An 18,307-nucleotide genomic window follows, 5' to 3' on the forward strand; every position below is an offset into this window, starting at 1 on the left:
GATAATAACTACAGAACGAAGCCAACATCAGCATGAGCTTTGGTTGCGAATGGTATGAACTTTATAACTCTTATTCACTACAGAAATGATACCTCCTAGCTGTTGAGTTAGCAACCGCAGCAGAAAATGCAGGTTAGGAAGGAACAGACAGAGTATCCCGTCTATCACACAATGATGTTACTACAACGTATCCAATTGACAATCAGAGACATTCTTCAAAGGACAGAGGACTCGGTTTGGCAACACGGCCTTCCATCTACCACCAACCTACTGAAACGCAGCTCAGAGTAAATATTTATTGCATTTTCCTTTTCCAAATGGGCGGTAATTTAGAATGCTTAAGATACTGTATTTACGGTAGCACACGCCTTTGTTCCTGTCTTTCCGGTCCTTCACTCAATCCAGCCCCTTTTCCTTTGTGTAACAAGCCGTCATATCTGTTCCGTCCACTAGGGACGTTTTCCTTTATGACGTAGTTTGTAATCAAGTTATGATTAATTGTGTGTATGTGAATTCTGTCTGATTAGTTAAGTATTTAGTAAATAAATAATTAAACACAATTTTGTATTGCTGATTCAAATTGTTAGCCAGGGTTCTTGCAGATAAAATAATTTACAACTTTCAGATTATGAGACTGAAGTAAGATGAAGATTAATGTTGACTGCTATTGATGTAAAATATTACTAGTTCTTCAAGAGTTTATTCGGAAGATAACATCTCTATAAATATTATTTTGTGGTGCCCGACTCTCTAGTTAATTACATTTACATGATTAGCTCAATCAGGTGATATTAATTACAGATCAATTATTTAATAGAATAGCATGTCTTATCAATTAATCCGGCATAGCCAAAGACATGACAGCACTCTAGTGACACATACGGCAGGCTGGGCACATGCACACCGACACGGTAGCCAGTTGTACGGTGTTTCCTCCGACACATTGGTGCGGCTGGCTTCTGGATTATGCGAGCAGTGTGTCAAGAAGCAGTGCGGCTTGGCGGGGTCATGTTTCGGAGGACGCATGGCTCTCGACCCTTCACCTCTCCCGAGTCCGTATGGGAGTTGCAGCGATGGGACAAGACTGTAACGACCAATGAATATCATGAAATTGGGAGGAAAATCTGTTTTAAAAAGTATTATAATAACCCTTAAAAAAAAGAAAAGCTTGCACACCAGATACGCTGCTCCAATGCTTTATTCCTGCACCCACATACAGTGAGTGTACAAAACATTAGGAACACCTTCCTAATATTGAGTTGCACGTAGGGCTGTTACAGTGACCGTATTACTGCCACACCGGTGGGTAACTAGGCTTCTCCAAGCTCTGATGCTGTTGATGGTCATTAGTAGCCTACCAAACTTGCTAACTGCCTGGTACTCAGCACTCTGTCGTCCCTCTAATCACTCTGACAACAATAAAAGCATACAGACTAAAGTTACATAAATAACTCTAAATGAAGCATATAGGAGGACCTGTTCATTTGTTAACCGTTCAATACAAAATAGTTGCATGTGCGGACTCCCTCAGAAGTCATTAGGAGAAAATATGATTCATATTTTATTCAGCTATGTCCAACTTTATTCTTCATGCTATAAAATAATGCCATGAAATTCTAAACAAATATTGCCTGCTAAATGAACTAGTGTAACTCACAGCCATTTGGCACAGCCAGATCAGAGCCTAACATAAGGACAACTCTGAGTATTTTTTTAAATGTAACCTTCATTTAACTAGGCAAGTCAGTTAAGAACAAATTCTTATTTACAATGACGGTCTATCGGGGAACAGTGGGTTAACTGCCTTGTTCAGGGGCATAATCTTTACCTTGTCAGCTCAGGGATTCAATCCAGCAACCTTTCGGTTAATGGCCCAATGCTCTAACCACTAGGCTACCTGCTGCAATACTCCCAATATAAGTGAACCCCAAATCAATGTAGTTCTCATCCTATTTGCGCCTCTTCGAGTAAGCTATTCTGTTGTTCTGAAATAGACTACATTTTCTTCATATCATGCTTCTTTAGACCTGCCTCAAATAAACAATGGATTTTTGTGATGGTGTAGGCCAGGTATTCCCAAACTGGTATACCCCAAGGGGTATGCGCAATGCCGTCGGGGGTATGGCTAATAAAAATGTGATTCAATTTTAAAACCAAAAAATAATACTACATTGTTTTTCTTCACATGTTCAAACAGTTCATTTATTTTTTCCAACGGGGCTAAGCATAAGGGTGAGGTTTTTTTCTCCCTTGAGTAGCCTTGTTTCACTGCCAAAAAGAAAATTAAACAATCTAGTGTTCAGCAAAATCACAACACAATGTCAAATACAAGTAGCCTAGTCAAATAAATTAACATCAAATCACATTAACCATTATTCTCTCACTCGAATTCCACTAACGGTCCGTATGCAGCCAAACGTAGCTGCTGCTCATTCCGTTTGCTCGAAAATTGATAAAGGGTTAGAAAAAGTAAGGTAATGCTACTACCAACAGTACTACACCTGCTACCAGTATTACTACATCGGCACATGTCGACAACGCAAGTTGTTCTGCTTCCATGAGTACATCGAATGCTAGCATCAGTAACTCGATGGAACCTTCACTCATATGCAGACATTTAGAAACAAAACATGCCATTTTGAAAGATAAACCACAGGAGTTTTTTGAGCGAGAATTAAGACGACTTCAATTAGTAAGACATGTATAAAAGCAACCGATACCATTAATAAGAAGGGGCTAGTAGCATCTTATATGGTGAGCTACCGAGTGGCTAAGACAGGCAAGCTCCATACTATTGTGGAGGACTGCATTCTTCCTGCTGCCGCAGATATGGATGGCACAATGCTGGGGGAAAAGGCCCAAAAGAACTATACAGACAATGCCTTCATCAAACAACACTGTTTCACGACGCATCAGTGACATAGCAGGAGATGTTTTAAAACAATTACTAATTTGCATACAAGCCTGTGCCCAAGAACACTAAGATAACCTGCCGAAATGACTACCGACCCGTAGCACTCACGTCTGTAGCCATGAAGTGCTTTGAAAGGCTGGTCATGGCTCACATCAACACCATCATCCCAGAAACCCTAGACCCACTCCAACTTGCATACTGCCCCAACAGATTCACAAATTATGCAATCTCTATTGCACTCCACACTGCCCTTTCCCACCTGGACAAAAGGAACACCTATGTGAGAATGCTATTCATTGACTACAGCTCAGCGTTCAACACCATAGTGCCCTCAAAGCTCATCAATAAGCTAGATCCTTGACTTCTTGACGTGCTGCCCGCAGGTGGTGAGGGATGGTAACAACACATCCGCCAAGCTGATCCTCAACACAGGGGCCCCTCAGGGGTGTGTACTCAGTCCCCTCCTGTACTCCCTGTTCACTCATTACTGCACGGCCAGGCACGACTCCAACACATCATTACATTTTCCACTGACACAACAGTGGTAGACCTGATCACTGACAACGAAGAGACAGCCTATAGGGAGGAGGTCAGAGACCTGGCCGTGTGGTGCCAGGACAACAACCTCTCCCTCAACGTGATCAAGACAAAGGAGATGATTGTGGACTACAGGAAAAAGAGGACTGAGCACGCCCCCATTCTCATCGACGGGGCTGCAGTGGAGCAGATTGAGAACTTCAAGTTCCTTGGTGTCCACATCACCAACAAACTAACATGGTCCAAGCACACCAAGACAGTCGTGAAGAAGGCACGACAAAACCTATTCCCCCTCAAGAGACTGAATAGATTTGGCATGGGTCCTCAGTTCCTCAAAACGTTCTACAGCTGCACCATCGAGAACATCCTGACGGGTAGCATCACTGCCTGATATGGCAACTGCTCGGCCTCCGACCACAAGGCACTAGAGAGGGTAGTGCGAATGGCCCAGTATCATCCAGTACCTCTATACCAGGCGGTGTCAGAGGAAGGCCCTAAAAATTGTCAAAGACTCCAGCCACCCTAGTCATAAACTGTTCTCTCTGCTATGGCACAGCAAGCGGTACCGGAGCGACAAGTCTAGGTCCAAGAGGCATCTAAACAGCTTCTACCCCCAAGCCATAGGACTCCTGAACATCTAGTCAAATGGCTACCCAGACTATTTGCATTGCCCCCTCCCCCTCTTTACACCACTGCTACTCTCTGTTGTCATCTATGCATTTAGTCACGTTAATAACTCTACCTACGTACATCTACATACCACCTCAACTAACCGGTACCCCCGCATATTGACTCTGTATCGGTACCCCCCTGTATATAGTCTCGCTATTGTTATTTTACTGCTGCTCTTTAATTACTTGTTACATTTATATCTTATTCTTATCCGTTTTTTTTAACTGCATTGTTGGTTAGGGGCTCGTAATTAAGCATTTCACTGTAAGGTCCTACACCTGTTGTATTTGGCGCATGTGATTAATACAGTTTGATTTGATTTGATTTGATCAACAAATCATTCCCATAAAAATTCTGACATTAATTTTCCGAGTGGGGCCATGTCATCAATATTCATCAATATGCATTGCGTCGCTCCTTATAATGAAAGTTAAAGCCACAATGTTGGGCCCACTCAGCACAGTCACAGCACAGAGGGTACACCACTCTGCCAATAATACAGTAGGTTAATTTATCATAACACATCATGATTAATTTACTACTCAGATGCTACACATCTACTGCAGCCATGACTCATATTGGATATTATATTAATAAAAGGCAAGTCCACAACACTGAAGAATATGTCTCCCTGATATTAAACATAAATTACTGTATTTTTAATTATACTGTACAAAATTATTGTAATCTGTTCCACAGCAACAGCAGAGTATTTATCTACGCTATTAAACTTAATATAGTTTTGATTACATATTCTTGTCCACCCCAAAATCCACAAATGAGTAGGAGATTGGAAAGATCCTAGAGAAATACTTGGAATCATAAGTAAAGAAAGGCTGAAGTCCGGTGTCACACACATTGAATATTAATATTAACACTCACGGGGACAACTTTGGTTTGGAATATATGCCAGCCTGTGCCTAAGTGATAAAAGGTGTTGGGCCCCGAGAGAAAATGTAGTGTGGGACCTATTATGTGGGCCAGCCATAAAAAATCAGTGATCATTTCAAATTCTTGCATATTATTCTTTTTTTTCTTCCTGTTTTCGCCAGAGGCCTGCATAGCCGAATATAAAAAATCTTATTTCATGACATTTAAAAAGAGTAATGACTGAATATACACTACCCTTCAACATTTTGGGGTCACTTAGAAATGTCCTTGTTCTTGAAAGAAAAGCAAATTTTTCCATTAAAATAACATCAAATTGATCAGAAATACAGTGTAGACATTTTTAATGTTGTCTATTGCAGCTGGAAACGGCAGATTGCAGCTGGAATGACTATTGCAGCTGGAAACGGCAGATTTTTTTAATGGAATATCTACATAGGCGTACAGAGGCCCATTATCAGCAACCATCACTCCTGTGTTACAATGGCACGTTGTGTTAGCTAATCCAAGTTTATCATTTTAAAAGGCTAATTGATCATTAGAAAACCCTTTTGCAATTATGTTAGCACAGCTGAAAACTGTTGTTCTGATTAAAGAAGCAATAACATTGGCCTCCTTTAGACTTGTTGAGTATCTGAAACATCAGCATTTGTGGGTTCGATTAGAGGCTCAAAATGGCCAGAAACAAAGACCTATCTTCTGAAACGCATCCGTCTATTCTTGTTCTGAGAAATGAAGGCTATTCCACGCGGGAAATTGCCAATCTCCTTTCACAGAACAGGGCAAACTGGCTCTAACCTGAATAGAAAGAGGAGTGGGAGGCCCCGGTGCACAACTGGGGAAGAGGACAAGTACATTAGAGTGTCTAGTTTGATAAACAGACGCCTCACTAGTCCTCAAATGGCAGCTTCATTAAATAGTACCCGCAAAACACCAGGCTCAACATCTACATTGAAGAGGCGACTCCTGGATGCTGGCCTTCTAGGCAGAGTTGCAAAGAAAAAGCCATATCTCAGACTGGCCCATAAAAAGAAAAGATTAAGATGGACAAAAGAACATAGGACAGAGGAACTAGAAGGCCAGCATCCCGGAGTCGCCACTCAGTGTTGACGTTGAGACTGGTGTTTTGCAGGTACTATTTCCAAGTGATCCCGGAGTCGCATCCCGGAGTCGCCACTCAGTGTTGACGTTGAGACTGGTGTTTTGCAGGTACTATTTCCAAGTGATCCCGGAGTCGCATCCCGGAGTCGCCACTCAGTGTTGACGTTGAGACTGGTGTTTTGCAGGTTTCCATTTCCAAGTGACCCCAAACTTTTGAAGGGTAGTGTACATGCAGTGTACTGTATGTCCAGGTTGAACCCAGGTTACTAAATTGGGCCAGTATCTAATGTATAGAATGTCCTACTTTCCAGATCTTGGTTCGAATACTATTTTAAAACGTTCAACTATATTGAGAGTTGACTTTAAGTTGCCTCAAGTGCCAGGTGGGGGAGGTTTGCTGTTTTGGAACTTATCTATTGGTTCTGTTAAGCCAGGCGAACTCAATCAAGCCAAGATAAAGTATTTTAAATGATTTGAAATAGTATTTGAACCCAGGTCTGTACTGCCTAGCATCATACTGTGCCACTCACCGAACTAGACAATGGTTGAGTATGAGACACAGCTTATTTCTGAGAGGCAGACAGGTGAAAGAGAATGGTGAGCAGTGGACTGCAGAGAAGAAGCTGTTCAGTCCTGCTGCTGAAAACATGATTGATGAAGTCATTATATGGTCAATGTCACACAGTTTAAAGTGGTATACCTAAGATAATGTACTCTGCTTGCTTTTGAAAGGGAATGGACATTGAAAGACATTACTATTTTGACCTTACAAGGGATATGTTATGGGACAGATACTATGATAAAGTCACAAGGTTGACCCTATAGATTAGGGGCAGTTCTTACTTGAAGATACACGTGTGACTTTGTCTAAATCAATTTAGGAAATGTAGATTAATTTGCATCACTTCTATAAGCCTCTTGCCTCAATGAAGCAGCACAGCAATGTTCAGAACCGTCCATAAAAAAAATTCTAAGCGACGCTGAACACAACATGTTCCACATTAATGAAAACATTGCCAATATTAGCCTTTTTTTAACAACTCCCATGTCAATATGACCTTTGAGTCTGTCTTCAGTACAACGCCAACTTCTAGTCTCTGGTGCAGTGTAACTGCGGTGCAGTGTCTCACGTTCTGTTAACACCATCTGTCCTCCTACATCCTCCCTCGCTATCTCTCTCCACTCTCTCAATTCAATTCAAGAGGCTTTATTGGCATGGGAAACATATGTTTACATTGCCAAAGCAAGTGAAATGGATAAACGATAAAAAGTGAACAGTAAATATTACACTCACACAAGTTCCAAAATAATAGAGACATTTCAAATGTCATATCATGTCTATATACATTTAAAGTACAAAGAGGAAAATAAATCAACATAAATATGGGTTGTATGTGCTCCCGAGTGGCGCAGCCGTCTAAGGCACTGCATGTCAGTGCTTGAGATGTCACTAGAGACCCTGGTTTGATTCCAGGCTGTATCACAACTGGCTGTGATTGGGAGTCCTGTAGGGCGGTGCATAACCAGCGTCGTTAGGGTTTGGCCAGAGTAGGCTGTCATTGTAAATAAGAATATGTGTCTCTAATATGGTCATACATTTGACAGAAGGTTAGGAAGTACAGCTCAGTTTCCACCTTATTTTGTGGGCAGAGTGCACATAGCCTGTCTTCTCTTGAGAGCCAGGTCTGCCTACGGCAACCTTTCTCAATAGCAAGGCTATGCTCACTGAGTCTGTACATAGTCAAAGCATTCCTTAATTTTGGGTCAGTTACAGTGGTCAGGTATTCTGCCACTGTGTACTCTCTGTTTAGGGTAAAATAGCATTCTAGTTTGCTCTGTTTTTTTATTAATTATTTCCAATGTGTCAAGTAATTCTCTTTTTGTTTTCTTATGATTTGGTTTGGTCTAATTGCGTTGCTGTCCTGGGGCTCTGTGGGATCTGTTTGTGTTTGTGAACAGAGCCCCAGGACCAGCCTGCTTAGGGGACTCTTCTCCAGGTTCATCTCTCTGTGGGTGATGCCTTTGCTACGGAAGGTTTGGGAATGGCTCTTTAATGGCTCTTTTCTAGATTTTATTTCTCTCTATCTCTCTCTCTCCACTCCTTCATTCTCTCACACAAAGTCATTATCAACACTGATCCCTGGACTTAAAATTGCCATTGTTTCTCTTGTTTTATTCGCATGCCAACACAATTAATAAGCCAATAATAATAAAAAAAGGTCTCTATTTCGAGATGGCAGAGGCTGAGGAGTGTGTATTTTAGTGCTTATCACTTACGGGGGGTTTACAGTAAGTGTGTGTACAAGGAAAACATACATACACACCCCACACACAAATGCCTTCAGACAAAAGAGTGTGCCCATCAAATGATTTTCTCTGCATTCCAATTGGACTTCATTTATATATTATGTAATATGACAACCACATGGCTCTCACCTTTTTAAGTAAGAAAGACAGAGTAGGGGAGAGAGAGCTTGTTAGTGCTTTGAGAAATACTTGGTTTCAATTACGCTCTCAACTTGGATGTTTTTGCTAAAATGGCAGTTCACTTTTAGTATTCAGGCCCCCTCTAATAAATTCCCCTTCTCCCCTCACCTCAATCAGATATATTCAACATAAATTTCAAAATATGATGTTAACTTGATGCTCAAGTCTCCTTGGCAAAACACCAGTAATAAATCCCTGAGCCTTAAGAAAAAACTAAAGTAGCTTGATTTTCAAGAAACTCCATTGTAATCATCTTCACAACACTGCAGAGTCCCCTTGTTATGAAAGGCTAATGGAACGGGAATGACACAATACCTTGTGTCGGAACCTCACGACAGGTCGATAGGGTGGCGGCACGAATCCCTCCTCCTTGCCGGGCCTCCCCTCGACGACTCCCACTCCCACTCCGAGGGAGACCATTCCCAACAAGAATGCCAGCGAGCACCATCTGGGTGTCTTCATTGGTCTGATCCTGTAAAAAAAAAAGAGTAGTGAGCAGTTCAGCAGACCCCTTCAACCGTGGCTGCAGTTCAATATCGGTTGGGGGCCTGAGACCATAAATCAACCAAGCTGTAATTAGTGTAGACAATGGGCATTGCAAATATGTCGTTGGTTTAAACTAATGCTTTCAATAAGTGCCTCACACTCAACGAAGAAGATTAGATCTGCTTTGGAATCAAGTAAAGGGAAGTAGGTAAATAAAGATAAAGGAAGACAAAAGAGTCAATGTATTAGGATAACGATGGTGATGAATTGGCATTAGTTAAAAATAAGTAACTGTGAGAGAGAACACATTGCTAAATACAAACATTTTCATTAGTTGCTGCAACATAGTAACATCCAAATGCTATTTACAGAAGATATAGTGGCACACCGGAAAATTATTCCTACACTATCTACTGTACTAAAGCAATAAAGTCACATTCTGAATATCACTCGTCTTCAATTATTCATTACACAGTATGAAAACAAGTTTGACCTTATCACGATGGCAATCAAACCAAACACCATGTGTGGAAAAAAAAAAATTTCCTTATTAACTACGGAAAGACAATGCAGGCTAACATAAAACAGCTTCAACATGTGTTCCAGTCACTGTTTTAGTGTCTATTTTTTTCAATTGAACTACATGAGAGCTAAAGGTACTACTGAGTGAAACTGCTCGAACTTTGGTGAATGTCGCTGCTTTAAAGTCCTCCTCACATCACAACCCTAGAATAACTGACATCAGGGGTATGACCCCGTTCCCCTGTTGTTCTGAGTATTAGACATATCTCAACAACGCTGGCAGGGCTCGTGCCCACATGCTGTTTCCATAGGTCAAGGGTCAAATTCACAAAAGCAATGTGATACAAAGATCTGCTGTAAAACCAGGAAGTGTTCATAATGTGTTCGTGTGACTTGTTGGCTTCCTCTGTGCCTGCAGTAGGTTTGCAAAAGTGCAAACCCCAGAACTCCAGGCAAGCTAAAGCAAACACTGGTACTGCAGGCAGACTAAAGCAAATACTGGTACTACAGGCAGACTAAAGCAAACACTGGTACTCCAGGCAGACTAATGCAAACACTGGTACTACAGGCAGACTAAAGCAAACACTGGTACTACAGGCAAGCTAAAGCAAACACTGGTACTCCAGGCAGACTAAAGAAAACACTGGTAGTACAGGCAGACTAAAGCAAACACTGGTAGTACAGGCAGACTAAAGCAAACACTACAGGCAGACTAAAGCAAACACTACAGGCAGACTAAAGCAAATACTGGTACTCCAGGCAGACTAAAGCAAACACTGGTACTCCAGGCAGACTAAAGCAAACACTGGTACTCCAGGCAGACTAAAGCAAACACTGGTACTACAGGCAAGTTAAAGCAAACACTGGTACTCCAGGCAGACTAAAGAAAACACTGGTAGTACAGGCAGACTAAAGCAAACACTGGTACTCCAGGCAGACTAAAGAAAACACTGGTAGTACAGGCAGACTAAAGCAAACACTGGTAGTACAGGCAGACTAAAGCAAACACTACAGGCAGACTAAAGCAAACACTACAGGCAGACTAAAGCAAACACTACAGGCAGACTAAAGCAAACACTACAGGCAGACTAAAGCAAATACTGGTACTCCAGGCAGACTAAAGCAAACACTGGTACTCCAGGCAGACTAAAGCAAACACTGGTACTCCAGGCAGACTAAAGCAAACACTGGTACTACAGGCAAGCTAAAGCAAACACTGGTACTCCAGGCAGACTAAAGCAAACACTGGTACTCCAGGCAGACTAAAGCAAACACTGGTACTACAGGCAAGCTAAAGCAAACACTGGTACTCCAGGCAGACTAAAGAAAACACTGGTAGTACAGGCAGACTAAAGCAAACACTGGTACTCCAGGCAGACTAAAGAAAACACTGGTGGTACAGGCAGACTAAAGCAAACACTGGTACTCCAGGCAGACTAAAGCAAACACTACAGGCAGACTAAAGCAAACACTACAGGCAGACTAAAGCAAACACTGGTACTCCAGGCAGACTAAAGCAAACACTGGTACTCCAGGCAGACTAAAGCAAACACTGGTACTACAGGCAAGCTAAAGCAAACACTGGTACTACAGGCACACTAAAGCAAACACTGGTACTACAGGCACACTAAAGCAAACACTGGTACTCCAGGCAGACTAAAGCAAATACTGGGACTCCAGGCAGACTAAAGCAAACACTGGTACTCCAGGCAGACTAAAGCAAACACTGGTACTACAGGCAAGCTAAAGCAAACACTCGTACTACAGGCAGACTAAAGCAAACACTGGTACTCCAGGCAGACTAAAGCAAACACTGGTACTCCAGGCAGACTAAAGCAAACACTGGTACTCCAGGTAGACTAAAGCAAACACTGGTACTCCAGGCAGACTAAAGCAAACACTGGTACTCCAGGCAGACTAAAGCAAACACTGGTACTACAGGCAAGCTAAAGCAAACACTGGTACTACAGGCAGACTAAAGCAAACACTGGTACTACAGGCAGACTAAAGCAAACACTGGTACTCCAGGCAGACTAAAGCAAACACTGGTACTCCAGGCAGACTAAAGCAAACACTAGTACTCTAGGCAGACTAAAGCAAACACTGGTACTCCAGGCAGACTAAGGCAAACACTACAGGCAGACTAAAGCAAATACTGGTACTCCAGGCAGACAAAAGCAAACACTGGTACTACAGGCAGACTAAAGCAAACACTGGTAATACAGGCAGACTAAAGCAAATACTGGTACTCCAGGCAGACTAAAGCAAACACTGGTACTCCAGACAGACTAAAGCAAACACTACAGGCAGACAAAAGCAAATACTGGTACTCCAGGCAGACTAAAGCAAACACTGGTACTCCAGGCAGACTAAAGCAAACACTACAGGCAGACTAAAGCAAATACTGGTACTCCAGGCAGACTAAAGCAAACGCTGGTACTCCAGGCAGACTAAAGCAAACACTGGTACTCCAGGCAGACTAAAGAAAACACTGGTACTCCAGGCAGACTAAAGCAAACACTACAGGCAGACTAAAGCAAATACTGGTACTCCAGGCAGACTAAAGCAAACGCTGGTACTCCAGGCAGACTAAAGCAAACACTGGTACTCCAGGCAGACTAAAGCAAACACTGGTACTCCAGGCAGACTAAAGCAAACACTACAGGCAGACTAAAGCAAATACTGGTACTCCAGGCAGACTAAAGCAAACACTGGTACTCCAGGCAGACTAAAGCAAACACTGGTACTACAGGCAAGCTAAAGCAAACACTGGTACTACAGGCAGACTAGAGCAAACACTGGTAATACAGGCAGACTAAAGCAAATACTGGTACTCCAGGCAGACTAAAGCAAACACTGGTACTCCAGGCAGACTAAAGCAAACACTACAGGCAGACAAAAGCAAATACTGGTACTCCAGGCAGACTAAAGCAAACACTGGTACTCCAGGCAGACTAAAGCAAACACTGGTACTCCAGGCAGACTAAAGCCAACACTGGTACTCCAGGCAGACTAAAGCAAACACTGGTATTCCAGGCAGAGTAAAGCAAACACTGGTACTACAGGCAGACTAAAGCAAACACTGGTACTCCAGGCAGACTGAAGAAAACACTGGTACTCCAGGCAGACTAAAGCAAACACTGGTACTCCAGGCAGACTAAAGCAAACACTGGTACTACAGGCAGACTGAAGAAAACACTGGTACTACAGGCAGACTAAAGCAAACACTGGTACTCCAGGCAGACTAAAGCAAACACTGGTACTACAGGCAGACTGAAGAAAACACTGGTACTCCAGGCAGACTAAAGCAAACACTGGTACTCCAGGCAGACTAAAGCAAACACTGGTACTACAGGCAGACTGAAGAAAACACTGGTAATACAGGCAGACTAAAATGTTCAAATACACTGCTCAAAAAAATAAAGGGAACACTTGTGGTGTTACTACAGCCTGTAGTGTGGTTTTCCACTTTAATTTTTAGTGTGACTCCAAATCCAGACATCCATGGGTTGATACATTTGATTTCCATTGATAAATTTTGTGTGATTTTGTTGTCAGCACATTCAACGATGTAAAGAAAAAAGTATTTAATAAGAATATTTCATTCATTCAGATCTAGGATGTGTTATTTTAGTGTTCCCTTTATTTTTTTGAGCAGTGTAGTATTTGAATCCAGGTCTGGGCAATAGCACATCTCCCAGTGCCATCAATCTACTGTTTCCCCCTGGTGTCTAAATGTTAAATGGATTGGGATGGGGTGGTATTTATAATAGATCCTGTGTCACAGACATGGACGAGATGGGTCTGCCGAAAACCAAATATTGTGTTCCACAGTAAGAACCTCATACCAACAGTCAAGCACGGTGGTGGTAGTGCAATTGTTTGGGGATGCTTAGCTGCCATAGGACCTGGACGACTTGCCTTAATAAGGAACCATGAATTATGATCTGTATCAAAGAATTCTACAGGAGAATGTCAGGCCATCCGTCTGTGAGCTGAAGTTGAAGAACAGCTGGGTCATGCAGCAAGACAATTATCCAATGCACACAATCAAGTCTGTATGAAAATGGTTAAAAAGCAACACATTTGAGGTTTTGGAATGGCCTAATCAAAGTCCAGACCTAATCCCAATTGAGATGTTGTCGCAGGACTTGAAACGAGCAGTTAAAGCTTGGAAACCCACAAATGTTGCTGAGTTAAAGCAGTTCTGCATTCAAGAGTGGGCCAAAATTCCACAGCGATGTGGGAGACTGATAAACAACTACAGGAAGCATTTGGTTGAAGTCATTGCAGCTAAAGGTGGCACAACCAGTTATTGAGTGTAAGGGGGAAATTACCTTTTCACACAGGAGAATTTGGGTGTTGAATAACTTTGTTAATTAAATAAATAAGTACCCTTTTTTTGTTATTTGTAAACTCAGGTTCCCTTTATCTAATATTAGGGTTTGGTTGAAGATCTGCTAACATTCAGTATGAAAAATATGCAAAACTAGAGAAATTCTGAAAAGGGGGCGAATACTGTATATCATTTTCATGCTGTCATTCTTTTGTAGAGGATAGCCATGTGCTGGGGGGATATTTATAATAACAAGAAATTATTGGATTTATATACTGCTTTTTCCAGATGCTCCAACTGTTTGTGAGGCAAACTCACCTCATCCGCCACCAATGTTCTCTATGTTGCGTAAGCCTGCATCCCTTGATACTCATAACTCATTACTGATATGGTAATACTGTGGTTGCTGGTTAGATCATTCATTGATATAGTATATTACAGCATGGGCTGTATGGATCATCCTTGTTCTACGCCACTGGTTTGATGTATAACTTAACGTGTATTATTGATTGAATAACAGTATAATGAGCCAACCAATATATTTGTTATAGGGCTTAGATTTGATTAAGATTGGTTCTGTTTCTTTTTATGCCAATGAAATTACAGCTGTTCCATTTTCATAACATTTGATTTCTTCCGGGAAGATAGCAAATGAAGTGCAAAACTTTTAAAGTAAAACCCACATCCTTTTTTCATTTGATCAGAGGCTGCATTTGAGAGACAAATCGCAACTCTTAAGAGCCATGTGTGTTTGCATGGGGAGCAAAGTGAGAGAGATTGAAAGTGGTGCCTCCACTTGGTGCCTCTGCTTCGTGGCTATAAATCCAAGACAGCATGTCAAAGCTTCGGCATTGACTTTGAAATGATGACTACCTAGCACTCACAATTTACACAATACATCCCACTTTGACAGGTGTCCAGCAAAGCTCCATCTGAGCCCTTTTTTGCGCTCCATAGAACCGGCAATGCATGACAACTGGAGAGACTATGGACTGTGATAGGTGGAGTGTTTTTACTTATTACATGCATGTATGCACCAATACACAGGGGTTAACTACAGCATGAGGTTTGTTTGCACTGTATGACCTCCTGTACATCGTTTAACCGTATTTGACCCTTTAACCTTGTAGGCTGAGGCAGAGACGTTAATATACATGATTTGACAAACGCGGTTTGAGACTGAGGTTTTCTTCCATAGACGTACTAAGAGGCAATTACATTTTTGGGGGCTGGCAAATCACCCGTTGAGTAAACCTGACTCGAAATACTGCATGTTTATGAGTCAGCTATATGCTTATCTATATATGTTCATCTACATGTGTAGTGTTGCTATGGTGAGAAAGTGTGCTTCTTTGTGAAATGGCTAGAGAGTATTGTCAAGACCAGGTATTCCCCCATGGGTATGCGCAATGATGCCGTCGGGGGTACGCCAAATAAAAATGAGATTCACATTTTTTTAAATAAAACAAACAAATAATTATTTTTTAAACAAAAAACACAAATTCTTCACATTTTCAAGCAGTCCATTTAGTAAGGCCCGCGTCCATAGAGACACATACGAGCTCTACTACCAGCAGTACTACACCTGCACCTGTCGACGACACAAATTGTTCTGCTTCCACGAGTACATCCACATGCTAGCATCAGTAATTCGACATTTGTTGTTAGCCCAGCTCGCATGGACACTGACAGTTATGAATCTGATGCAGCCGAAGATCTACTACCCCCTTACCCGGGAAAGCACCGAACAACCGACAGGGACGTAGGACCATCGAAGAGGCGCAAATATGATGAGAACTATATTGATTTGGGGTTCACTTTTACTGGGAGTAGTGCCTTTCCTCAGCCACAGTGTGTTAAGTGCAAAAGTATTATCTCGCAACTCGATGAAACCTTCACTCTGGCGCAGACATTTAGAAACAAAACGTGCCAATTTGAAAGATAAACCACACAAGTTTTTGAGCAAGAATTAAGACGACTTCGATTAGTAAGACATGCATAAAAGCAACAGATACCATTAATAAGAAGGGGCTAGTAGCATCTTATATGGTAAGATACTGAGTAGCTAGGACAGGCAAGCCCCATACTATTGTGGAGGACTTAATTCTCCCTGCTGCTGTGGATATGGCTGGGATAATGCTGGGGGAAAAGGCCCAAAAAACTATACAGACAATGCTTTCATCAAACAACACTGTTTCATGATGCATTAGTGACATGGCAGGAGATGTTTTGAAACAATTACTGCTTCGCATACAAGCCAGTGAATTCTAGGCATTAAAGCTGGATGAGTCAACAGACGTGGTGGGCCTGGCACAGCTCCTGGTATATGTCCGTTACGTTTACGGGGTGTCAATTGAGGAAGGAATCCTCTTCTGCAAACCACTGGAAACCAGGACAACAGGAGAGGATATTTTTAAGTACTGGACAGCTTTGTGACATCACATGGACGTTGGTGGTCAAGATGTGTTGGTATTCTGTACTGATGGCGCAAAACCCATGACAGGGAGACGTAGTGGACTGGTAACGCGCGTGCAAGCAGTTGCTCCCTATGTCACTTAGGTGCACTGCAGCATCCTCTGAGAGGCTCTTGCTGCCAAAGGAATGCCTGACAGCTTGAAATACGTTTTGGACACTACAGTGAAAATGGTTAAATTTGTTAAAGCAAGGTCCCTGAACTCTCGTATATTTTCTGCACTATGCAATGATATGGGCAGCGACAATGTAACACTTTTACAACATACAGAAAAGTGTGCTGGTTATCAAGGGGCGAAATACTGACACGTTTTTTTAAATTGAGAGACGAGCTGAAAGTTTTCTTTACTGACCATCATTTTCACACAACTGGCCTCTCTGGGTGATGTTTTTTCTCGCCTGAATGATCTGAATCTAAGATTACAGGGACTCTCCGCAACTATATTCAATGTGTGGGACAAAATTGAGGCTATGATTAAGAAGTTGGAGCTCTTCTCTGTCTGTATTAACAAGGACAACACACAGGTCTTTCCGTCATTGTATGATTTTTTTTGTGTGCAAATGAACTCAAGTTTACGGACGATGTCAAATGTGATATAGCGAAGCACCTGAGTGAGTTGGGTGCGCAATTACGCAGGTACTTTCCCGAAACATATGACACACACAACTGGATTCATTATCCCTTTCATGCCCTGCTTCCAGTCCAATTACCGATATCTGAACAAGAAAGCCTCATCGAAATTGCAACAAGCGATTCTGTGAAAATGTCATTTAATCAGAAGCCACTGCCAGATTTCTGGATTGGGCTGCGCTCAGAGTATCCTGCCATGGCAATCGTGCTGTTAAGACACTGATGCACTTTGCAACCATGTACATATATGAGAGTGGATTCTCTGCCCTCACTAGCATGAAAACTAAATACAGGCACAGACTGTGTGTGAAAAAGGATTTAAGACTGAGACACTCTCAAATACAACCCAACACTGCAGAATTATGTGCATCCTTTCAAGCACACCCTTCTCATTAACCTGTGGTTAGTTATTCACCATTTTTGATGAGCAAATAACGTTCTATATGTAAGATGGTTAAATAAAGAGCAAAATGATTGATTATTATAATATTGTTTTTTGTGCCCTGGTCCTATAAGAGCTCTTTGTCACTTCCCACGAACCGGGTTGTGACAAAAACGTATTCTTATGTTTTATAAATGTATCGTATAGTGTGTGTGTGGCAGACTTACAATTATGGCAAAAAAAAACATTATAGAGTGCGCTGACCCTGGTGCTAGAGGGAGTACGCAGCTGGAGGTTGAATGTTTGAAGGGGTACGGGACTATAAAAAGTTTGGGAACCACTGGTCCAGACCATGTGACCTGACCAGGGAAATAAGTAAGTCCACTGAGTGATCTTCACATCATGATTTAGTAAAGTGATTGGTCTAGAGTTGCCCAATCCCAGCGCTCCACACTCCTACTCCTCCCCACTTGTGTTTTCCCATCTACTTCAGCAAACAGATCCAATCCCCCGGTGATCAGATCTCTTTAAGCATGCTCAGCAGTATTTCTGTGAAAGATCAATTCTGGGGTTGGAGTTACCGCTGTTTGTCCAAGATCCACACTGGGAACAGTGGAACATCTGCTGTGCTCTGTGTGTCTGCCACACAAACATTCTCCCACGTCTTCTTTCCTAGAGTTATCGTGGCACTTCTCTCACTCCCACTGCCCGACAGCATTGTTGCTGACGCAGATAAAGGGATAGGAGAGATGCTTCAGTTTCAAAGCAGCACTGAACCTCCGGAACTACTGCTCTGCTCTTAACTCTGTAACTCTCACAGGAGTTGAGCTTATTTTGCTGTCTTGTTCTTTCTCCTAACATATAGAATATGTACAATAA

The 18,307-nt window shown here is 42.1% G+C and overlaps 1 protein-coding gene across 2 annotated transcripts in view; it reads right to left on the reverse strand.

The window, feature by feature from the left end:
• Window positions 1–18,307, reverse strand: part of LOC118379711 (follistatin-related protein 5-like) — a 197,233-nt gene that overhangs the window by 167,557 nt on the left and 11,369 nt on the right. For both annotated transcript variants that reach the window (XM_052511664.1, XM_052511665.1), the window contains exon 2: window positions 8,915–9,071. In XM_052511664.1, coding sequence (XP_052367624.1) covers window positions 8,915–9,071 — 157 coding nt within the window. The remainder of the gene's footprint in view (window positions 1–8,914; window positions 9,072–18,307) is intronic.

The sequence above is a fragment of the Oncorhynchus keta genome, chromosome 4, assembly GCF_023373465.1.
Source record: "Oncorhynchus keta strain PuntledgeMale-10-30-2019 chromosome 4, Oket_V2, whole genome shotgun sequence".
Lineage (NCBI taxonomy): Eukaryota > Metazoa > Chordata > Actinopteri > Salmoniformes > Salmonidae > Oncorhynchus > Oncorhynchus keta.